The sequence below is a fragment of the Chiloscyllium plagiosum genome, chromosome 25 (genome assembly GCF_004010195.1).
Source record: "Chiloscyllium plagiosum isolate BGI_BamShark_2017 chromosome 25, ASM401019v2, whole genome shotgun sequence".
NCBI classification, from domain to species: domain Eukaryota; kingdom Metazoa; phylum Chordata; class Chondrichthyes; order Orectolobiformes; family Hemiscylliidae; genus Chiloscyllium; species Chiloscyllium plagiosum.
The window spans coordinates 25,721,529-25,747,384 of record NC_057734.1 but is presented as its reverse complement, the minus strand read 5'-3'; the positions used below and the strand labels follow the sequence as shown (position 1 = coordinate 25,747,384).

Below are 25,856 nucleotides of genomic sequence, written 5' to 3'. Positions count from 1 at the left end.
TAAATAGAGTGCCATAGAGTTTCCTTGAACCCATTTTTAGAATGCAAAAGCCATTAAATGAGAATACCCCTGTGCCAAGTAAGGTATTCATTAAGCATGCAGTGTAAAATTAATTGCTTCCAAGCAAATGCTCACTTTAAACAAATTCACAGGGTGCCCATAAACAATTTTTAAGTGGTTTGTTTGGTTGCCTTTTATATATAAATTGAATTTGAAGATGCTGACTATTTAACAAAGCACACCCTTTGTAGTTACTGATATCTCAGTATTCAAAACAGGCAAAAGAAAATTAAGCCTCCAATTGATGGCAATACAGTCCACATTGTTAACCAACTATTGACTACAATATGAAGATAAATGATTAATATAGCATCTTGAACGTAGCAAAACGTGGCAAGGCAATTCACAAGAATAATATCATAAAAGACAAACAAGGAAATATTAGAACAGATGATGAAATGCTTGGGTCAAACATAGAAATACGAACAAGTGAATTAGGAGCAAGCATAGGATTATTGAGCTCCTTGGGCCTGCTCTGCATTCACTACAATCATGGCTCACCAAATTGCAACCTCAACTCCACGTTCTTGTCTCCCCAAATCACCTTTCGAAAACTGCCTTGGTTATCAAGAACCTGACCTAGCTCTGACTTCAAAGATTTCAATGACTCAGCTTCCATCGCCTTTTCAGGTAGCGAGTTCCAAAGACTATCAACCCTCCGCGAGAAAATGTTCTCGTCTGCCTTAAATGGGTGACCCTTTATTTTTGAACAGTAACCCAGAAGTCAAACATCAGAACGCATTATTGTTGGTATATTGTAAGAAGCATTTTAAATGTGGAGGAAGGAATTCTAGCTGAAGATACAGCTGCCACTAATGCAACAATTGTGGAAGAGATAATAATTGGAAAATCATAAAGAGGCCTGTAGGGCTGAAAACGGTAACAGAGGTAGGAAGGCACAAGACCAGGAATATAAATAGAAATGTGTCCATTTCTGGAATCAACAATCCTCGCTTCCTTGGAACTCCTGGGTTTTCTGAGACTGCAAATCCCAGCTGCCCAAAGCCAAATTTAAAATTATGCATAGGTATGAGGCACAGAACCTAATTTCAATATTGAAAGTGGCAACTGACCTCCACTATAAACAGAGATGGGGAGCTTGGAAGCAGTTTTCAATTAGCATTCATATTTTAACACTAACTCAAACTGGCCTGACATTTCAAGTGCATTAAAATTCCTTCCAAAGTGTCGGCTTGTAACATTCTATTTTGCAAGTCAGAAAGTTGGAACTCGAGGCTCAGTCCATTATTTGAGCACAACTTAAACACAGTACTGTGGGAGACGTGCGACACTGTGGGATATTGATCTTCAAATGAAATAGTCACATAATACATTCTAAAAATGACATATGCCAAAGGTTTTTTTATCACTGTCATTTATAGAAACTCAGCTTGCAATCTAATCACTTACCAAACCAAAAACACACCATGCCTTTCAACTTTCCTTCTCTTACCTGTAGATGATCCTTCTCTATCCCCAAGAAGCCACACTGAGATCATTGATCTCACAGACTAGCCATGATGAGCTTAACCCTGTAATAATAACCATGCTGGCATATTCTATACTGAGCTAAATCATTTCAATTTAAGATAAAATTTCAATTTTGAAGTAGTCTCTTCAGAACAATATTATTATATTATCATGGAAGTAATTTTTCAGGGAAATCTAGTCTTAACTTTTTTTCTATGCAGAGTTGATCTTCAGTAGGTTCCACTATATAGAAAATTAAAAACTGTTCAGACTGCAGCTTTGGACAGAGCAATTTCTTCTTCCTTTCTTCCGAAAACTCTTATAAATTTTATTTGCACATTCACTTCCTAATATTGTGTCACATGTCCGTAGTACCATCTTTAGGATGTGTAATGGGGAAGTTCACGTGACAGGACCTCTGTGGAATTCAACACTATGTTCTCATTTTGGAGACCGACAAGGTTTTCACTATCAAACTCTAGGGAGTTTCCAAAACTCACAACACGGTCCTACACCCATTGAAAGTCACTTTCTCCTACTTTCAAATCTTAAGGTTTACTGTTACTTTACTAATGGGATACACATGAATTTTACACTCAACACAAGGACACTTGTACTGCTTGTTAGGTTACACAATGCAAACAGATATCTACATTAAGGTCAGATCATTGAGCACTCCTAGGGTAAAAACATTTAAACAATTTGTGTGATCAAAATAAATTTTTGGCCAGGCTCGGAGTATTAAAGGAGAGCAATGGAACAGTTTATTCACGACTATTGGGAAGTCATGAGACTAGCCACCTTCCTTCACCTTCAGAAAATTATCTCCTGACACAATATTTCTTCTGCACTGCTGTTGAACTCTTAATTCACCGATTCTTTATTTTAAGGTTTGAAACTTTAAATGTTCTTGTTGATGGTTTCCCTGTCTCAAATTGCCAAAATATTCAGAATTTTGTGATCAGCGTTCTCTCCTCAGAGTTCAATAGTCTCATAATCCAAACTGCTCCCAACAAATTGGTACCATCTTCATGGCCCTCACTGCTTCTTCAGTTATATCTTACATCAGTGGCTTTTATTTTTTTAGTATCAGCTCTTTATCCCCTCCAGTCTACCATGACTGTCTCATCTGTGACTGAGTCTCTCTCTTGAATTCTCACATCTCTTCATCTTGCCAGGATACATCTCTCCTATCCGTCAGGATAGCTCTCCCACCTCTTGAAAAGAGCTGCCCTACTGCATTGCTGAGTTTTTACATTTGTGAGGAAAACCACAGTTAAGTTCATATTATTTACCCAGATAACAAATGAGGATTTATCAAAGTAATCAAATGGTTGTAGGTAGTAATAGAAGCTCTATAAATACAGTAAATATTTTTTATAAACAAAATTAAGTTTTCTTGCCATCATACTGCTGCCAATGATGAAAATTTTGGGAGATTTAGAAATTAACCTATATATGTAAAATCTATAACCTATTAAATGAAATGCCCCATTTATAACATGAGACAACATCTTGGAATGCTGCTTTTCAATTTCTTCAAACTAACTTAAACTTCCTCTCTTAAATATCAGTTCTTTGCATATTTTCCTTTACCTTCAAAGATCTTTAAAGACCAAAATGTTTAATTGAATACTAACCCCTTCCCTCTCTACTTCCCTTGGCTCTGTGTCCAGTTTCCTTACACTTATTTATGAAACGCCTTAGACTGTTTCTTTGGATTGTAGACCCATGGCCACCTCATCCTTAGAGCAGCCATTGGAATGCAACAACTATACACTCCATTTTCTCTTCCTATGGGAAAAACACCTTGAAGGAGCAGAAAGTTAAAATGTATACAATCATAAAGCAGAACTAGGGTGTCCAAAAAATTGTAGTCTATCCCATTGTACATAACTTCACCTGCAAATTATACACAATTAAATATGTTGCAGCACACAAGGTTATGGAAAATAAGACTGGGGACAACTCATTCTTCAAAGTGCTCTAGGAGTCTGTTATTGAAGCAGATCAGACATGGTTAGTGAGAAGACCCTGATGTTAGGTTAAGATGCGGAGTGCTGGGGGATCCAAGATGGCCGCACCCTGATAGGATTGCATTTGCTGGGCAACACCGGCCCCACAGAGCCAGAACCCATACAAAACACTTTATTGTTCAGAAAAACACAGTTAAGGGAGCTGAAACCTGAAAAATCTTACTTACCTTTGTCCTTGCAGCTGGAGAATGCCGAAGAAAGGAGGAAGCTCGCCCAGCGCCAGGGCCACAGCCCAGTCCACTGAAGCAGCAGGCTTGCTTACTCACCAGACCCTGGTTGAAGAGCTGGTCAAATTTTGCAAGGTCCTGGGGAGGCAGATCCTGGGGAAAATTGAACAGAAGCTGGCTCTTGTATCTGCTATGCTGCAAGACCTGGGAAAAAGGACCGATGAGCTTGAGCACCGGGCTGCAGGGGTAGTGGCAGAGACTGACTCCTCCAAAAGCCGGACTGAAGCCCTGGAAACAGAGGTCCGGAGTCTGTTGGATCTGGTAGACAATCTCGAAAATAGGGGCAAAAGAAAGAATCTGTGTTGTTGGCATACCAGAGGGGACAGAAGGTGAGCAGCCAGTGGAACTCTTCGAGAAGTGGCCCCCAGAGTTCCTTGGTTTAGAGACTGAGAAGGCAAGGATAATAATTGAAAAAGCCCACGGGATCACGGCACGAAAACCAGGTGCAGATCAGAGCCGACGCCCTGTCCTGGTAAGGTTCCATCATCATAAAGACAAGCAGAGGGTCATGGAAGCCTCTAGGAAGACCCAAAGGCATTGGTATGTGGCGGCTCCAGGGTCCTGTTTTTTCAAGACTCCTCAGTGGCAGTGGTCCGGAAAAGGAAGTCCTATGTTGGCATCGAAAGGAGATTGAGAGAGATCTTGGGATCCAGTATTATTTAAGATATCCACCGGTGCTTCGGATCAATCATAGTGGATCCATATACTTGTTTGATTAGTCAGAGAAAGCAAAGAACTTTGTGGACATGTCGACTTAATTCTTTAACAGCCGAATAGGCATAGAGGACAGAACTGTTCGGGTTTGCTCTTCTTTAGAAAGGACTCGGTGGAGTCTCCTTTCTTATAATAAGTTGCGTGAAATGATGTCCGGGATGGATAGAGTATTTATTTTTAATTTCTAAGTTACGTTAAGGGATGGGTGACATATTTATTTTTAGTTTATTTGTCTATAGTACTAACCTTGCTCTTGGGTGTTTTATTTTCTCTACCTGATGGTCGGTGTATGTGGTACAACACTAGCTAGTATGAGCTGAGAGGGTGTTTGGGATGGTTAGTAGGATATGTAGGATATGTAGGATATGTAGGATATGTAGGATATGTAGGATATGTAGGATATGTAGGTACCCCCTTTGAATAGGGGTGAATTCTTTCAATTAGTGCCTTTGGTGATTTTTTTATTTTTCTGTTTTTGGAGTATATAGGTTTTATAAGGTTTGTAGATCTGTTGGATGTAGTTATTTTAGTCTGAGATGTTTGGGTTTTGTGGATTCTTTTGCATTAAAGCTCAGTGATCTGTAGTTTGGGTTCCTCCTCTGTGGAGTCTAGATGGTGCTGTGGAAGGTTATGGCTAAGGAGGTGTTAAAGTAGTGCACATGGAATATTAAGGGGAGTCATTCACCTGTCAAGAGGAAGAAACTACTTTCCAGCCTTAAAAGGGAGAAAGGGTGGATGTTGCCTTCTTACAAGAAACACACTTGGATGATACAGAGCATTTGAAGCTGTAACAGAATGGGTATGACTGGGTTTATTTTTCACCTTTCAATACGAGTAGAGGGGTGGCCATTTCAGTTGAGAAAGAATCTCCCATTGAAGTTATTAGAGTGCATTAAAGACACACATGGGAGATTTATAATCCTTAAAGCTTTGATATATGAGGAAGAATACAGGATCTTAAATGTTTACTGTCCCCAGGCCCACCCTCTTAAATTCTTGACAGATGCTTTTTCTAGACTGGTTAAGCTTGCATCTCAACATATCATCATAGAAGGGGATTTCAACTGTCTCATAGACCCTACGGTAGACCGATTGCCCAAAGGCCCGCTGATATCTTCTTTGTGAAGTAAACAATTAAGGGATTTGAGTGCTGAATTGGGGTGGAGGCACCTTCACCCTACTGGCAGGGACTTCACATTCTTGTCGAACCCACATAAATGCCATATCAGGATTGATCTTTTTCTGACCCCAGGGCACATCTGGGCTCGGTGGCATCAGGTACAATTAGCAGTATGACTATTTCCAATCTTGCCCCAGTGTATTTAATGGTTAAGAGGAAGGATTCTGTAGTAGGCTCGAGGAACTGGTGACTGGATCCCTTCATCCTTAAGGATAACAAGCTTATTGAATTCCTTTCTATTGAATTCAAGGCTTTTTTTAGATATTAATTCAGGCTCGGCCAGTAGCTCAGCCATTCTTTGGGAAAGAGCTAAAGCCTATGCTAGGGGTTGATTATCTCCTATTCAGCCAAGAAGAAGCAACAGACGGGTGAGCAGCACACTTGCTCAAGATGCATTTGAAAGTAGCTGAAAAGGCATACTTTGACAGGTCCTCACTGGTTAAAATGCAGAGGATCACGGCACTCTGGACTATGCTGAACTCCACGCTCACATGGACAGCCAAGAGGGAGCTTACATTTGCAAGTCAAGGCTGTTTGAGCATGGGGATAAGCCAGGCAAGTACCTAGCATACCTTGCTAAGAAAAGAAGTGCCTCCCAAGCCATTTCCTTGATCAGACAGGATGCTGGAAATTTGACCTACAATTCTAAAAGGATTAATGCAGCATGCCAGAAATTTTACTCTGAATTATACCATTCTGAATACTGAGAGAGTGGGCGGATTTGGATGGAGTCCTTTTTTAAAGAATTTGGGCCTTCCGGCGGTGACCCTGGAACAAGGGTCTTTCCTCAATGCACCATTGTCAGAGCAAGAGGTGCAGGAGGCTGTGAGGCAGCTCCAGATGGGAAGGCACCAGGCACCAGGTCCTGATGGGCTCCCCAGTGAGTTCTATAAGGAATTTATAAGTATACTGTCAGGGCCGATGCTTAGCATGTTTAATTACTCACATAGTCATGGCTTCCTTGCACCATCTCTAAGAGAGGCGAACATCCCTCTCATTCTTAAAAAAGGCAGGCGCTGGAGGATTGTGCTTCCTATAGACCCATTTCACTCCTGAATGTTGAATTCAAAATTCTATCCAAGATTCTGACATTAAAGCTAGGAATTGTATTGTCCTCCATCGTTAAGTAGATCAGACGAGGTTCATAAAAGGTCACAGATCGACGGATAATGTCAGGAGATTACTTAACATGATCCAAGTATGTCAACAGCAATCGATATAGGGATTGGTGATCTCCTTAGATCCGGAAAAAGCATTTGACAGGGTCGAGTGACGATAACGCTTTCATACTTTGAAGCGGTTTGGCCTGGGAGAGACCTTTCTCAGGTGGGTGGAGGTTTTGTATAGTGATCCCCTTGCCGTGCTCCTCACGAATGGTGTACAGTCAAGCAATTTAATATGCGTAGAGGCAGCTGGCGGAGGCAATATGCAGGGATCCCAAAATAACCGCTCCAGAAGTGTGGACGAAGTCACATAAGATCGCACTGTATGTGGATGATTTTCTTGTCTTCTCATCAAGCACAGCAGCTTCAGTGTCACACCTGATACAATGCATCAACTTATTTGGTGGCTTCTTGGGTTATAAGATCAATTTTGCGAAGTCAGAGGCCATGCAAATGGGTGGTCTCCCGAAAGTGCCTGACCCTGAGGGCGGATCTCGTTTCCCCTTTAGATGTCGCAGGAGGGCTTTCTCTACTTGGGTAATTTTTTTCTCCCGTTTCAGATTGGCAATTTAAAGTCAATTTTGCTCATTTATTCGACTGAATCAAGCAAGTTCTTCATAGATGGGAGGCGCTTCCGATCTCTTGGTTAGGTCGGATAGCCTTCATTAAAATGAACATTCTGCCCTGCCTGTTGTATCCTATGTGAATGCTTCCACTGCTTTTTACTAAGCAAATATTTAGAAGATTGAACAGCTGGTTTAGTTATTTTGTCTGATATCACAAGCGGCCCCTGATTAAATTGCCTAAATCGCAGTTACTTTACAGACTGGGAGGAGTGGGCCTCCCAGATATCAAAAACTATCAGTTAAGCACATTGCTATCTTACGTGAATGATTGGGCCCGGGGGGATGCTCACTCACTTTGGTTGGACATTGAAGCACATCAGGCAAGCTGCCCCCTTGTTAACCTGCTGTTCTTAGACAAAATGAGAACAGTTAAGGAATATTGTCATAGCCCAATAGTCATCAATACTGTCAAGGCGTGGAGGGCAATGCATCAGGGTGAGGACAATATTGCCAAATCATCATTTTTGACAGCCTTAGTTGGTATGCCAGGCTTTCAGCCAGGGATGATGGACTCTGGGTTTAAACTATGGACAGCCAGAGGAGTGTCTTGTCTGGGTGGTTTATTTGAAGGGGACATACTGATGTCTTTTGACCAGTTGGCTCAGAAATAGGAATTGCCCAGTAGAGACCTCTTTCTTTTCTTTCAAATTAGAAACTTCATACAAAAAGAGACAATATTTCTAACTGATCCTTGTAGGTCCAACGTGGAAAAGAGTGCTGAGGGTACGTTATTTGTTAGCAACACTTATCATCTATTGGGAGAGGGCCTCTCGGACGCGACCGAACGGCTTTGTCGAATAGGAGAGGGAGTTGGACGTTGAGATCTTTTCTGAAATATGGGAGGATATCTGGGAAAATGCAAGAAGAATCTCAGTTTGCAACAGGACCCACACCTTGCAATTGAAGATTCTCCACAGGGTCCATCTGGTCCCAGACTGCTTGTTAAGTTTAAAGCAGGAGCTTCTTCAATGTGTCCTAAATGTAAAGTGAACATGGACACACTCACTCATTGTCTTTGGTCCTGCCACAGACTGTGGGCTTACTGGAGCGCTGTGGTAGGCGAAATAGAAAAGGCCTTGGGGACAGAGGAGGAGATGGACCCGGTATCTCCTCTTCTTGGCTTTGTTAAATTCTCTTTCATTAGACACAAAAAAGGCTTTACAGTATCCTCACTTTTTGTTGCAGAAAGAACATTCTATTAGGGTGGGCGTTGGACAATTCCCCCAAGGCTGGTGGGCTGGTGTTAGCTAGTCATGGAGCACATCCCCTTGGACTTTCTTACGAGTATGGTGCACCATAAAACTAAGAATTTCTATAACATGTGGTGGCCCTTTTTGGACTACCTGGGTACAGATTTGTCCGTCATACTAATAAGAGCCTTTATATATCTATGGCAATTCTAAGTAATGGGTTTGGTATCCAGAGGGGAGGAGCTATGAACACATACATATGTATAAACTTATGCGCTCGATGATTGAGGGCTATTGCTTTGTTTTGCTGAGCTGTGTTACAGTTGATATCGGTATTATTATTGTTAAGGTTTGCCTTTTTAGCTTAGTTATAAGTTAGTATTTATTTATGTAATTATCGGTTTTATTTTAAATATTGAATTGTTTGGTTTTGTATTTGTTGTAATATTCAAAAGTTTTTCTTTTCTTTTCAATAAAAATATATTTAAAAAAAGATGAGTGCTTGAAGTAACTGTTGTGATTTGATAGTTCATAAAGGTTTTAATTGCAAAAGATTTCCACAGCACAAAATGATTTCGGCCAACATTCTTCTGTAATCTGCTCCATGCAGAGCATATTCTACCTCCCTGCAACAGTAAGCAAAAGGTGACAGGATTCAACAACTTTCAATATTTTTGTTGGGTCCAAGCCCCTAATAATTCTTTGTTACTTCTAATGTACTAAACTCAAATTCTGTTGGCTGTATAAACCTCATTTTATTTATACTTGTTTCCTGACCTTGCGTTTGTCAAAAAAATGAGTTAACCAATGACAACTTTGTGGGCGGCACGGTGGCACAGTGGTTAGCACTGTCCGGTTTCCTCCCACAGTCCAAAAGATGTGCAGGTAAGGTGAATTGGCCATGCTAAATTGCCCTTAGTGTTAGGTAAGGGGTAAATGTAGGGGTATGGGTGGGTTGCGCTTCGGCGGGGCGGTGTGGACTTGTTGGGCTGAAGGGCCTGTTTCCATACTGTAAGTAATCTAATCTAATCTAACTGTGGATAATCTTCCCTTCCCATCCATCTAGTCAGGTTATTAGCTCTTCAAATAGTCATGGAACCATGATTAGTCATAAAAATGTTCAATTGTGACAAATGTCAAAGCAGGGAAGCATTCATACAATCATTCTCATACCTATGGACACAAACGAGTTGTACATCATTAAGATAGAAACTTTTTTTTCCACAAAAGTAGTAGAAAGAATGGAGGCTGAAATGGCCCTATTCACATAATCAATAATGTAATTTGAGGGTTCTAAGCAGAAAATGGAAGGGCTTTTTTTCTTCTGGAAAGCACACATCAAGACAACTGGACAACTAGCAGATGGAACAGGCATTTCCTACTGTTTTCTGAAATGTAAGCATAACATATGTAATTGAAGTGACGCTCAGCTTTACCCTATCTACCTCCCTCCCTTTCCCTACATTTTCCAATCTAAAGGAACCCAAATGAGTTTTGGAAACTAACATGATGACTCTAATTTATCATCTGATTTTTCTCCAGAGATGCTGCCTGCCCTGCTTAAGCTTTTCCAGCAATTTCTGCTTTTGTTTGATTTATGCATCTGCAATTCTTTCAGTTTTTATGATGTCAATTACAGGTTGTTCTGCTATAACATGTCAGTTGTGTTCCTCTGCAACCTCGCACTACAGAAAATCACACTGCAGAAGTTTGCTTTTAAAAAAATCACTATACCCATTCAGTAGAAAGTTCACGTTATCCAAAAAATGTCCACAATTTGTCAATTGCATTATGGCCAATTCACACTGACAAAACACACATTATAGCAGAACGACCTGTATCTTAACTATCTACTTTTTTTCAGACCCTAGGGTGAAATCCATCATGACCTGGGGATTTATAAACTTGTACTCCCAACAATTTAGAATCATAGAATCCTTACCACGTAGATACAGGCCATTTGACCCACTGAGATTGCAACAACCCTCTGAAGACCATCCCATCCATGCCCACCTCTACATACTATACTTGTAAACCCACATTTACCATGGCTTTATCCACTTAGCCTTGACATTATAGGACAATTTAACAAGGCCAGTCCACCCTTGGACTATGAGAGGAAACTGGTGCACCCAGTGAAAATCCATGTAGACACAGAAGAACATACGAACTTCACACAGTCATCCAAGACTGCAATCGAACTTAGGTCCCTGGCGCTATCAGGCAGCAGTGCTAACCACTGTGCAACCCACTACTTCCCTGATAATTGTAAGTTAATTTCAATACCTAGATTGACAGCTATTTCCAGGATGTTACATATATCCTGTCTAGTGAAGACTGATGCAAAATACCTGTTCAATTCGTCTGCAATCTCTTTATCCTCCATCATTAGTACTCTAGGTTTCCCAGACTCATTTTCTAGAGGACCAACACTTACTTTATTAACTTCTTTTTAAATATCTGATAGAAGTTTCCAATATTTTATGTTTTTGACTAACTATCTCTCGTACTCTAATTTTCCCTCATTAATCTTTTGGTAATTATTTAAAAAAAAAACATTTTGTCCAATCTTCTGACCTGCCACCTATCCGAGTACAATTATAAATAATTTCTTTGAATTTAATACTACCTTTGACTTTCTTAGTTAACAATGGATGGCGGGTCCATCGCTTAGAATGTCGTGGCTGTTCTTGAACAGAAAAGAGACATAGCTAATTCTGGAGCACACTAAAAGATTATTGTCCAGTGTGATTTTTCATATGTAGTTATCTTAATCAGTTTTTTTTTTAAACACACCTCTGGGCAAGTGGGAGTTGCATCCAGAGTTTCTAGTTTTGAGGTACAGACACTACCACTGCACCACAGATTTTCACTGGAGTCAGCAAGAGTACTGACAGATTAAATATGAAGTTTAGCATTAATTTGCAAAAATAAGGAAATTTCTTAAGTGAGACACATTAATTTATATTATTTTTGCCATAATGGCGGTTTAACCCACTTTCAATCCAATTCAGATTAATAGATAATTTTGTTCAACAGAAGGAAAAGTAAGAGCCCAGTTATCATCAACTACACAAGCATCTTCACGATAGGTGTATGAATAAATTTAGTATCCATTTTAGGATGAAAATTCCCCTGTTTCTCCTGATCTCGCATCACCTCACCTTTTCTTCAAAACAATGCAGGCGGGATTATGTTGTTAAACAAGACGTTTTTTAAAATCCAGACTGGATTATATCAATCTCAGGAACTCACCTTTCGCATACTATGGTATGTTACCATTTAGCAGAACACAAATAGAACTAAGACTCTTTAGTCATTAAAGTGTGTTCCACCATGGTTCATTTGCAATCGCCATCTATGTTAATTTATCATTATTTTAGAGATCACACAACAGGCAGGTAGTGAAAACTAAATGCTGGTCTGTACCAAATTTAGAACAGCTTGGTGGGGTACAGTGGTACTCATTAGGATTATTTTTAAAGATATATTTACTTGAAATTCGAGATAAAAGTGTAACACCACCGTAACAGCAAAACTGATGCTATTCAGTGAGATTACGCTCTTCTTCATTTGTGAGAGGTATAAATTTTGGATTTGATTTTATTTCACCCTCCACTGTAACAGTGAACTCCTTCAGCTCGGAATAGCAGGTTACAAGATAAATAAGCATTAGGAGAAATGATTAGTGGCACTTCCTCGCAGTCACATGGTAAGTGAAGAGTGTACCAGCTTGTATTCTTCCAGGGGACAACACATGTATGGGCAATAAATGCTGGCCTTTACAGTGACACTGCCATGATTGGAAAAAAAAATACCTGGTCAGGAAGTTACTGCACTGATGGTCAGATCTGATCAAACAGGATTCAATTTGCCTTGGCAGTGATCTAGGAGTGATAGCTAGTAATTTCATGTGAAGGCATTTTTTTAAAAAATTTCCTAATAAGTACTACAGTGTCTCAGCAAGCAGCCTTAAATTTGGAGCCGAACAGCATTCAGTTTTGACATCTCTCCCAATAGTGTCTATTATCACTAAGAGGATGAGAAATTTAGCTTGGATAATCTTTACAAACACACCATGACATAATTGCTAATTATATGCTCATTTGTAGGTTTAGCAATTTGTCTTGTGTAAAATCTTCCTTGTTGTCCATCCATCCTAATTTGGTGGTGTCTACAACCTTGTCATAGAGTCATAGAGATGTACAGCATGGAAACAGACCCTTCGGTCCAACCCGTCCATGCCAACCAAATATCCCCACCCAATCTAGTCCCACCTGCCAACATCCGGCCATATCCCTCCAAACCCTTTCTATTCATATACCCATCCAAATGCCTCTTAAATGTTGCAACAAGGAAAACAGCCCCAGCCTGTTCAGCCTCTCCCTATAGCTCAAATCCTCAAACCTTGGCAACATCCTTGTAAATCTTTTCTGAACCCTTTCAGGTTTCACAACATCTTTCCAATAGGAAGGAGACCAGAATTGCACGCAATATTCCAACAGTAATTCTGTTTTGATCCTAATATCTAAATCGTCACAAAATGGTGGACAACAGTGGCCCCCAGAACTGACCCTTGCACTCTGAATAGCAGCCCTTTACAACTACTGGATTGACTGCTTGGAGTGTGTTTAAAATGTACGGTTGCTGCAAATTCAAAATATTATTACTTTTGCAACATGACATTTACCTTTTCAGTCCAACTTATCTTGTTCATATTACGCAAGTGTGGCATAGAAAACAACACACATTCCATTAAGGCATTTCTTGGATAAAATATTTAAACATTAAATTGCATGAAGAGAGCAGGGCAGTCTGTTTTTCCTCTCTCCCACAGACGGCTCAGCAGGAACTGCAAAACTTGGTCTCTAAAGAAAAACACACTCCCTGGGATAGGAGAATCGAGAATAGAGCTTAATGACTGCACTTCAGGCACAAATATCCTCGCAACAAACTCAATACTGCTAATAATGTAATCTTTGCTGCTTGTATGGAAATTAATAACATGTTCCACTACTGAAGAAAAGTCTTATTTAACTCAGTTTTGTTTTGACTATGTTGTTCGCTATTTAAATTTTCTGTCAATCTTTAGTTGGTCACTTAATTCTGCACACCATCATCCGAAATGATAGACTACCCAGGTGACTGCTGTATATCCATAATACTCAAGTCAACCTCGAGATATGATGGATGACCAACTACCTATAAAATGAAGATCAAACACCCAGTCACCAGCAATCAACTTTTCTTAACTGCATTCAATTTTATATAACTTTGAATACAGCAAAAACTAATTAGTTTATCATACAGTCCAAATATAGTTAGGAGTAGCACTCTCAGAACATGTGCGGCAGAATGTTGAGACATAAACCATGAAAAGTGATGGCTGTTTAACTAGCCATAAATATTTAAGGCACATGTTCCAAAAGTCTTCATAAAGCCACTGCTGATCAGTTGTTCAAATATTTAAAAGTTTGACTCGACTGAAAAAGCACTCGCGTCTTCCCGCATAAATCAACAGAATACAGGTAGTTTTTCTTTAACATGATAGTTGCGTTCTTGTGCAACCCCACATTATAAAAAAATTGTGCTTTAGAAACAGCACTTCAAGTGTTGGCAATGTAATTACAGTACAGCCAACACATATTTAAAACATTCGAGCTTTAGAAACCATGTCCCAATTCGTCAATCGCGTTATAGAAAATTGGCGTTAACGAAACACTCATTATAGCAGGTCGACCTATAGCTAAAACAAAGGTGCAGAAACCCAAGAATTAATTTAAAAAGGATTAGCTGAGGAATATCTAAGTTAATTAAGGAAAGTTGTACAATGTAATGCTACATTGTCCTGTAATGCTGCATCTGAAACATCAACCTAACGTATGACATGACACAACGCAACTGAAATTGAAGTACCTTGAAAACACAACGTCTGACAGATTTGGCCAGTCACTTTTCTCCCAGTCTATTAGTAATATTGGGATTGCTCACCTGTGTGAATTGTGTCTCAACAGAATGGAAAGTCAAATGTAACACCAGCTGCTTACTACAAGATCAACAACATGTGCTTCACTCATCAGCATTAAAACCTACTGAACTGCATATCAATGAATTAAGACGCTTACAATAAACTGATTAAATGCTCCCCCATTTAAAACTGGTTAGAGGTTTCCAGTGTAAACTCTGGAGCACCGATGCATTAAATCGGACATCCTTAAAAATAATGCCATTATTTCCAAGCAGAATGTCAGGAAACCCCCAAGCAACCTGGCTCAAGCAGCTCTGACTTTATAATACAAAGTTATAAGTGTCCATACAGAAATTTGACAACACTGAATTTATCATCAGTTATCAGCAATTTAGCTTTTCCCTCACCAACCATCAATCTGAAACAAATCTTCAAAAGAAACAAATAACACTGAAAATAAATGGTTTCCTTTAGCAACTTACAACAAAAACTATTATAAATCATTTATCTAAGATCTTTCTCCCCCTGAACTATGTATTTGCATCATAAGAGAACTTACTGGTCTCAGAATTTTGAGAACAGTGGGGATCTAACTGTATTAAGCCACTGAGCTTTCTACCCCCTAATTTCATTCACTTAATACAGACCTTTTTGTTTTGCTTTAAGTTCAAAATTTAATAGATCCAATAATTTATAACCAGATTTGGTTTGGCTGTATCAATCATGCCACAAGAATTGTAATCCTCTCCTTCTAGAAAACACAATGTTTTGGCCTCGGCCACTTTCTATTGTAGTGAATTCCCCGGCCCACCATTCTCTGGATGAAGAAATTTCTCCTCATCTCAGTCTGAAAAAGCTTATCCTTTTATCCTTAAACTTGCCCCCTGCTTCTAGAGTTCCCCTATCATCAGAAGCATCCTTCCTATATCTAACCTGTCTAGCCCTGTTTGAATTTTATAGATTTCTTTGAGATCCCCTCATTCTTCTAAACTCCAGTGAATGCAATCCTAACCGCCTCATTCTCTCCTCATACATCAACCCTACCATCCCAGGAATCAATCTGATAAACTGTCGCTGCACTCACTGTATCAAAAACATCCTTAAATATGGAGACCAAAACTGCACACAATATTCCAGTTCTGGCCTCACCAGTGTCCTGTTTAATTGGAGCAAGACATCCCTGAATCTACTCTAATCTTCTCACTATGAAGGCCAACATACAATAGCCCTCTTTACTGTCTGCTAAACATGCTTACTTTCAGTAACTGGTGTAGGAGGACACCCAGGTCTCACTGAATATTCTCCTCTCTCAATTTACAGCCAATCATTCAAATAATAATCTGAATTATTATTTTGCTGCCACAATGTATAACCTCATAATTATCCACATTACACAGCATTCAACCTGCATGTACCCACTCACTCAGCCTGTCCAAATCACACTGCAACATCTCTGCATCCTGGTCACAGCTCACCCTTCCATCCAGTTTTATGTCCCCTGCAAATTGAGATATTTCATTTGGTTCCCTCATCTAAATTATTAACATGTGTTTTGAATAGAAGTCCTATTACCAATTCCTGCAGTATCCCACTGGTCACCGCCTGTCACTCAGAAAAAGTCCATTTATTCCTACTTTTTGTTTCCTATCTGCCAACCAGTTTTCTAACTATCTCAGCACTCTACTCCTCAAGTGCTTCCATTTTACACAATAATCTCTTATGTGGGACTTTGTTGGATGCCTTCTGAAAGTCCGAATAAACTATATTCTCTACTTCCCTCAAACAATTCTACTACTTACATCCACAAAGTCCAATAGATTTGTCAAACATGATTTCCCTTTCGTAAATCATTCTGGCTGTGCCTGATTTAAGTATTTTCTAAGTGCTGTACCATAAAATCCTTTGATAATGGACTCAAGCATCATCCCCACTCCTGATCAGACACACTTGTCTATAATTTCGTTTTCTCCCTACCTCCATTTTTAAATGGTGGGATTACATTAGCAACCCCCAGTCTGTAGGAATTGTTCCAGAAAAATACAAATTATTCAATATCCCTGTTGTTTCTTCCCAGTGCCTCCGAAAATCTTAGCTTAGGTTTTCCCATTACTCTTTTGAAAGTTACAATTGAATCTGCTTCCAAAACCTCTCCAGGCAATGCATCTAGGTCATGACACGTTGCTAGGTCTAACAAATACCTGCTGGTTATTTTGACAATTATTTAAATCCCTATCCTCTAGTTTGTGAATTGGGCTGTCTTGAAGATAGGGAACCAGTCAGCAGGGATGAAAAATAAAATTGCACCACATTCAGGAAAAACTTAAAACTAATTGTTTTTCCAACCAATCTCCTACAGTTTTGCAATGCCCCCCAAACCCTGCCCCAGCTTCTCATCTTACCTATGTAGCCCATAATATCCAGGCCACTATATTTCTTAATAATAATATTCAAATTGCAGGAGGAAGTCCTTTAGTTGTATGTACCGGACCATGATACAAATAGAAAAAAAATTCAGAAACCAGTATCTTGAGGCAGTAAAGAATTAGCAATAACCACAACTGATAATTTCCTGTTTGCTTCAGTTGGCATTGTTCTCGTCCAAATTTCTTTCATTTGCAAGTGTACCTCACACGGTAGCCAAACTATTCGCATAATTTTCATAACTTCGCACATTGGCTGTCAAACTGAACACCTGGAAGCCATCAAATTCACGAATAAAATGTTAGTTTAAAAAAAAACTGAAGAAAAAGGCCTTTGTCAGCTTGCACAATACAAAGAAACAACTGAGCTATTATGCACAAATAATATAACAGTCCCAAAAGGAGACAATTATTTGGCTTAATATGCATCTATTCACGTGGAGCAATTTGTTTCATCTGGTATGGCCTTAGTATGTATTGATGTTTTTCTCTCTATTAAACCGGGGTTAATCTTGTGCTGAGCAGCTACATCAAAGGGATAATATTTTATTGCAAACAGTTTAATTCTTAGTTCAGAAAAGCTGCGGACAAGTGTTTTTGAAACCCCTGCTTTCCAGCATAAGAAGCACAATTTAAAACCAAATCATTGCAATCATGAATAAGATATCAAAGCTTAGGTTTTCAATGTGGTAACAATGTACACAGATTAATGTCAGATCTAAAATAACATAAACCGGAAAGTCTGGACTCCAGTATCTTTATTGATAAACTAGCAAACTAAATTTTCACGTGTAAGTTTTTTCATAGATGTGTCAAACAAAAGGTTGTATCCTGTACATCAAGGCATGCCCAGTGAAAGGAAGAGAGATATTGTCAGGCAGGCACCAGGGAAACTATTCATGTGCATATCCTTTTTGTAGTAAACAATAAAGAATAGTAAAATAAATTGCAATAACAAAATGTCAGCATTATCTGCAAAATACAGGAGAGGTTTCATTCCTAAAACATACATACAAAAAGAGTGGTTTACCTTTGCTTTACGTTCTTTCCTCTCCCACCATTCATCAAACGTCCTAAATGCCACCATTTCAACCATTTTGCGATTCAAGTCTCGTTTCATTATGCTTTTAAGTTCCTTCATAACCACCAAAAGGACTCCATCAATGGTGGCTTTATGAGGATCCTCTTTCTTGACTTCATACCCAGGTGGTGGGACAGTCGGATCAAACTTTGGCAACGGAGTCCATTGCTGACCATGAGCTAGACTTGAATTCACAAGATATGGGCGGTATGGTTGCATATTTCCAAACTGCAAGTTCATTCCACCAGCAATGAAAGGTGGGTAAGGAGATGGCCCTTGACCTTGCATCATACGGCTCAACATCTGAGTCTGCATCTGAAATGACATCTGCATACTCCCCCAGTGATTGCCTATGCAGTTCATTAGGTCCATAGACATCAGTGGATACATGTTGGGAGGAAATGGATGAAGGTGAGGAAGCAGGGGAGGTGGTGGTGGGGGTGGGGGTGGTGGTGGAGGTGGGGGTGGAGGTGGAGGCACTCCAGGAGGGCACAGGTCTGGTCGCGCAGGAAGTGGAGGGGGTGGAACTGCAACAGTAGGATGGGTTGGAGGTGGTGGTGGAGGGGGAGGAAGAGGTGGTGGCAATGGAAATCCAGTTTGAGGTGGTGGGGGTAGTGGATGGAATCCTGGTGGTGGTATAGGTATAGCAGAAGCAGAAGAGCTGACCACAATAGTTTCCGAACATTCTGCGCTGGTTATTGGACTTGTACTTGCTTCATCATCTGATATCTCCATGTCTTCCCCCGATGACTGCTGGCTCTGTTGAAACAATGAATTTGAAACAACTGTAATAATTGCACAGAATTAGAAATTTGCAGTAATTAATGTTTTCAACTTTTAAGTAAACTTCAAACAACCCTTGTCTCAAATGTTTCTACTTTACTACAGTCTTTATTTTATCTCAGACTTCTCTTGATGTCAGACATCATCCTGCCTTGGAACTATATGACTATTCCTTTACTGTTGCTGGCTAAAAATCTTGGACCTCGCTCCGTGACAGCAATTAAACTACACAGACTGCAGCAGCTAAAGAAGGTGGCTCACCACCACCATCTGAAGGCAGAAGGGCAATTAGGGAGGTGTAACCAATACTGACTTTGCCTGTGATGCCCACTTCCCATGAAAAATCTTTTAAAATGTAGTTTGGTTTACAGTTTGTGATGTTACATCCTGGTTAGGAAATGTTATATCTAGGAACTTGAGAGGAAATATCTGTATGAATGCTAAAGTAAACATCACAATAAACATCAAATTGGGAGAAATCAGGTAAACAAGTCTACATCTCATAGCATCATGGCCTCCACCACAACAGACTTGTTAAGGACCAAGAAAGAAGAATTTCATGTTATGTGGAAATGAAACTTGTGGCAGAGTTTTTACTACTTTATTGCAATTAAGAAACAGAACAGGCATTGAAGGAGACATCCAACCTTCAGCATTGTATTCAGTACTGAGTAGATATTAACAATGCACAACAGAGCATCAAACTAATTTCAAATTGTATTCAGCTCACATATTGCATACAAAGGCTGGGTGGTTTTGGAAATTTTCAAATAGAACTTGTTCCTTTCTTACATCCTTTAACTTGTGCAATTATGTATTGTGAAACTGCAATGTTCTAATCTTGGAAGCAATCAGATCACTGTGCTCCCAAAGTATTCAGTAGGATAGATTTTGACTGAGTGCAAGAGTACAAACCAGGACATAGCAATTTGGCAGGTTTTTCTAATCTTTCCTGATCATTATTTGCAACAAAGACATTTACACAATAAAAAAATCATTCATGGGGTCTTTTGACTTGTGGGTCACTTCAGTGCATACAATGGAGCCAGACAACTTTCCAAGGAACTAGAAGTAACAGGGGAAATTTGTTACACCTCAGATTTATCCTTAATGAGTGAGCAACACCAAACATTTTCCGAATTTTTAAGCAAACATAATTGGAGTAGGAAGAATTAGTGTGACAAACATAAATGCAGATACAAACAAACCGTTATTAGAATTTGATAGGCTAGTTAGCTAAGACAAAAGAGTCACCTACACCCCACAGTATAGAATTTAGAAGGATAAAGGGAACACTTCGGAGAGACTCTGGAGAGATAAACAGCATAAATGTTGAGTCCAATGATTCTTCTTTGGAACTGGAAGGGTCGGGAAAATGACGTTGACAAAAGCTGGGGAGGAGCAAGTGAAACATGTTGGTGCTCAGAGCAAAAGACACAATAAGTTCTAATAGTCATTCAGGAGACATTAAGATGCAGAATAGGTGTTACTGATAAGTGTGAATAGGACAAAATAGGTTAACAGTACTGAGAACAAACCCATTCAAACAGAGCAGTGTGAAGGAAGAGAAAAGAAGCATAATCAAAGTGAACAACAGGTGTTTATGCATTGAAGTTATTGAATTCACTGTTAAGACCTGTAGACTATAATAGTTTCAGCAGAAAATGAATTTGGTTTCTCTTGGGCTTCACTGAAAATGACTGCAGTTCTAGGATGGAAACGTTTGTATGGGAATAAGATGATCCAATGAAATGGAAGCAACTGGAAGTTGAAAGTGATGTCTCGGGAACAAAGAGAAAGATGGAGAAACTCAGCAGATCTGGAAGCACTTGTACAGACAGAGTTAACTTAGAGTTAGTATATTCTCAAGATGACTCAGACTGGACTGGGAGAATTAATTGTTTCTCTCTCTCCAGAAGCAGCCAAACTGGCCAAGTTTCCCCAACATTTTCTTTTTGTTTCACATTCCTGGCATCTTTAGTATTTTGCTTTTATTCATGATGTCTTCGGAGCCTTGGAGAATTTCAGCATTGCATTGTGTAGATGGTATACAACGCTGCTATTAAGCATGCTATCGGGCAATAGAGAGACTGAATGTTTGAAGATGTGTCAGTCAAACAGGCTGCTTTAATGTCAAGTTTTCTGAATGTTGTTGGAACTGCACTCATCCCGACAACTTGAAGCATTCCAAAACACTTGTGACTTATGCGCTGTAGATAGCAGACAGGCTTTGGGGAATCAGAGGTGAATGATTTACCACATGATTTCATGCATCTGACATGCTCTTGCAGCCACAGTATTTATACAGCTAGTCCACTTCAATGAAAGCAAGGACTACAGATGCTGGAGATCAGAATTGAGTGTGGTGCTGGCAAAGGCACTCCTGATGAAGGGCTTTTGCCCGAAATGTAGACTCTCCTGCTTCTCAGATGCTACCTGACCTGCTGTGCTTTTCCAGCACCACACTCTCAACATTTCAATTTCTAGTCAATGCTAACCTGTGGAATATGGTGCAAAGTTCAACTGGGAACAACAGACAATGGCAACTGTACTAAAAGTAATGATTCGGAGATGCCGGTGTTGGACTGGGGTGTACAAAGTTAAAAATCACACAACACCAGGTTATAGTCCAACAGGCTTCCAATTAAACCTGTTGGACTATAACCTGGTGTTGTGAGATTTTTAACTTTGTACTAAAAGTAAGTGGACTTTCCTCTATCAAAGTTAAAAATCACACAACACTAGGTTATAGTCCAACAGGTTTATTTGGAAGCACTAACTTTTGGAGCATTGCTCCTACATCAGGTCAAGTTTTTTTTTAGGCAGAAGGAAAAAGGGACAAATAAAAAGAACAGCAGTTTGATGTGGTCAGCTGGAAGAAAAGGCTACAGATTCCTTGAGACTTACTAAAGAAGCATGCAGGAGGGGGAAATGATCTCTGGTTGAAGAGTTGCATTCTGCAGCCATGTAAGCTATCTGGGAGATTAGTCCCGGACTAGACAATAGGGTCAAAATGAATCAGTGAGCTTTATTGCTGGTAGTGGATTTGGGAGATCTCCACAAACGAAGGGACAATTGCTTGAAGTTATTACACAGTGAAATGAGACGATGTTAACTGCCTTGGAAGCTGGAGGTGACCGTGGCAGTTTGTAATTCTACAGAGAATGCTACACAAAAGAGGAATATTCCTTTAATCATGTTAGGTATAAATTGCCCACAAAAAGACATTTCAGTTAATCGTGCTTCTAGTTATTTGCTACAGCAAAAATTTAAAATGTGAAATCTTGTTGCATCATCTTCAGCTTTTAACTAAGTTCAAATTTCTTTTAAAATTCTATTGATTGTTCACAGGGATCATAACAATATTATAATTTGAGATCATCTTTCTTGTGCTTTTTAATATGTTGTTTATTTTGTTTTAATAAAGCTCTCAATGACCAGGCATCTGCCTGCTGTTGGTGTGGCTTCACATTTCCTTACCAAGAATTCACAACATGTTAAGGAGACCAAATCGTTATCCAGGTCCTCAAAAAGAACGAAGTGCTCATAAGGTCTGCTACAGGAAAAGTTAGTAATTAAGAGGGTCATGCAAGTAGAAAAATGTTGATTCCCTTTTTAAATGTAGGGAGTAAATTATAGCCTAGACAGTCTTTTCTGGCACCACACTAGATTTAGTTTATTCCAAGCTAATCTATGACAGCAAAACAGCTGCTTCTCCCATTGACAATTTTTTTTTCCAGTGACATACATACAAATGTTTAAATTAAATATCCTTTTTGAATCAAAACCACTTAGGTTGAACAAGTCATATACCAACTGATGATCTAGCAGTCAATACTTCCTAGTAATAACATATTTACAAAGATCATTAACACTCATGGGCCCATGGTATTTATGAAGAGGCAGCAAAAGGTGCAGGTGACAGACCAAAAGTTATGCAAGAGCCCAACAAATCCAGGGATCTCAATGTTCGGGCCTCATTAACATTTTATTAGTTCCACTTCTTGCTTAGTAGACAGTCAATCTGGGAGAACTGGAAGAAAACACTAGCATTGGACTGCACCGGAACTCCCAAAAGGACTGTCCCTGGTGATTAAGGTGAGGTAAGAGAAAATGTTAATACTGATTTTCCTCTCCTCAATAACAAGTGGATGGAACAGGGGTGCAGGAGTAGTGCTGTTGGAAGGTCGACAATCGGGAGGTGCTGGGCAGTGGAAGACTTTCCATCTGGGTTGGGAGGTTGAAAGCTTCTTTTGGAGACTGAGAGAAAACAAAGTGAATGGCAGCATTATTTTAAATGTCTATATTTTACCAGACAAGTAAAAATTGCATATTATAGAAAGTGGCTTTAAGTTCAGTTACATGCCAGTCACTTGGACAAGCTAACATTAATTTCACGGGAGTGAATGCAGTTCTCAAAAAGGGAAATGTTCTCTTAATCAGTAAACAATTTGCCAAGATACTAATCTTATGGACTCTGTGATGTTGTACAAAGCTGTTGAAATTGCTTTAAAGTGAAAATCTGTACAAAAGTTTGTCATATACAAATTAGGTGAAAAGCTGAGAACGGCCTCATTTTAATCTGGAAAGAAACTTGCTACTACGTTCGCTACATTTTTCTCTAATATATGCCAATAACAGTACCCTTCCTTGATTCTGCTGCTGTCACTTGATCAACATCCAGCAATGATATACAAGACTAACTCACAACTTGGATGTCATCCGCCATAAACCAAAATATGGTTCAGTACATTGTGCAGTATTGAACATCAATGGGATTATTTTCTAATCATTCCCAAACATCATTATCGATCTAACAGAAATATTAGAGTTTGTTTCAAACTGAAAACATAAATTTATATATTACCTACAAATGATGCAGGTACCCCATTTTTAATTCTCAATATCATTGCTAATATAGGCGGAGATGAATAAAAACAAACTTTTAAATTCAGAATGGTAAAGCACAGCTAAATACTTGTACAATATTAAATTTAAAGAAATACTGATTCTCTGAGACAAGTTTCCTCTATTAGAATTCTGTATACTTTCCACCTACTGCAATACATTCATTAGTTAAAAATAATTGTCTTATACTCCACTTATCTAAAAGAACAACAATATTAATCTTCCTTCCTTGAGATATACAGTGGTTTAATGCCTTTGGGCATGTGTTCTAATCAATAGGTGGGAATTGATGGAAACTCAATAGATTATGTATCATGCACACATGTTATGTGCAAACATATAAAATTGTTAACCTTTGGTGTTATGAATCAAGCTACTGATGCCATCAAGATGCAGAGGCAGCTTTAAATTTGACAATATAAAAGTGTGAATGGCATTTAAGGTTTATATATATCTACACAAATCAATATTTCACAGGTGAAACCTTACATGCAAAGCTTGTTACAATCATAAGGACTTAGTGCTTTATTAACAAGCACACTGTGCTGTACATCTCTATGACTATGACTCTGACACTCCACCAAATTTCAAAAAGGAGAAAGAATAGGAAATGTAAAGAGGAAATACAGAAGTAGCACAAATTTTAACCACAATCACAGTGACAGAAATTGTTTCTAGCTTCTAAAAGACCACAATATCAAGATAGTTGCTGTTTTATTCATAATCCTGATCGAGCATACTGGATTGAATAAACAAAGTTTTTGATCATGAATGTTATATTTTTTGTTGAGAAAATAAATCCTCATGGTATTAAAATAATTGCACATTACTAATATTGTATTTATTTCTATGCAACGATATAGAGGAATTATGAGTATCACCTTCCAGGTTGCACCCATGAAGATTCCATCTTCTAATATTCATAAAATTACACATTGCACCACATCAGGTGACACTCAACTCCTTTGACTGAAGCACAAATAACTTGAAAAAAAATTGAGATTACATTTACAAATAGACTAGGTGAGTATACAATTTAGTCTTTTAACGTATTTGTGAAATTAAAATGCATCACATGATTAATCCTGCAACATAACAAAGCTTCACTTTTCATTTTAGAAGGTAGTGATTGTTTCCAGTAGATTTTACACAAAATAAAATGAAAAACAACTCAGATTGCAACTTCAGAGCTTTACAACTCAACCTATTTCACACAATCAGAAAGAACAACACATTTCTTATATTCACTTGTGTAACCTTAGGGCTCCTTCCATGGATCATTACATATATCCAATGACTAACTGAGTAACAAAGACCTGCAGAATCCTCGGCCGAATTCCCAAACTGCCAAATTTGCTGAAACATGAAGTTCAACCAGATTTCATTGTACATTATCCTGCTAAAAATGTGCCTGTTTATAGTGAGAGGACTTAGCTGTGATGCAACTGAAATTGAATAAATCTGCCAATATTCACACTTGGGGCTTACATTAATTACAGTCATTTGAATGAGGCATTGGAGGAATTGGAAATCAGCAAAAAGTTATCACCTTCACAAATGAACACAGGAAAATAACACGAAAAAAAAAGAAAATATATTCTTTATTCCCAGATTGTGCGCTAAATATGATGGACTTGCTTACTTGCAGCATTCCTTCACTACACTGTGTGTAACTTACCTTTATTCAAGGCAAAGTTGGCTGATTGTGAAAGCAGTGTGCTAGTTAAAACACGCCCATGTGTTTTGAAAGAAGACATACAATGCACCAGAATGTACCTCCAGAAAGCAAAATTTATACAGTAAAGAACAAACTAGTGTAGAGGCAAGGCAACAATAGAAAATTTGCTGAGTGCAAGGTTAGTTTTTATTTAGCAAAGAGTATTAAGACATAATGTAGCATTTACTTCAGCTTTATAGTAGGAGTTTAAGTGGTATCCATGCAGTTTTGGGTTAAATATTTTTGTCAGAATTGCACAGACAGAAACAAATGAAAAACCAACCAGAATAGATGTTTTTTGCAGAGATAAACG

At 38.9% G+C, this 25,856-nt stretch overlaps 1 protein-coding gene across 6 annotated transcripts in view; it reads right to left on the bottom strand.

Moving 5' to 3' along the window:
• The window catches only part of setd1ba (SET domain containing 1B, histone lysine methyltransferase a), a 135,259-nt gene that overhangs the window by 53,696 nt on the left and 55,707 nt on the right, over window positions 1-25,856 (bottom strand). For all 6 annotated transcript variants that reach the window (XM_043715747.1, XM_043715745.1, XM_043715748.1 and 3 more), the window contains one exon: window positions 18,085-18,894. In XM_043715747.1, the coding sequence (XP_043571682.1) occupies window positions 18,085-18,894 (810 nt within the window). The remainder of the gene's footprint in view (window positions 1-18,084; window positions 18,895-25,856) is intronic.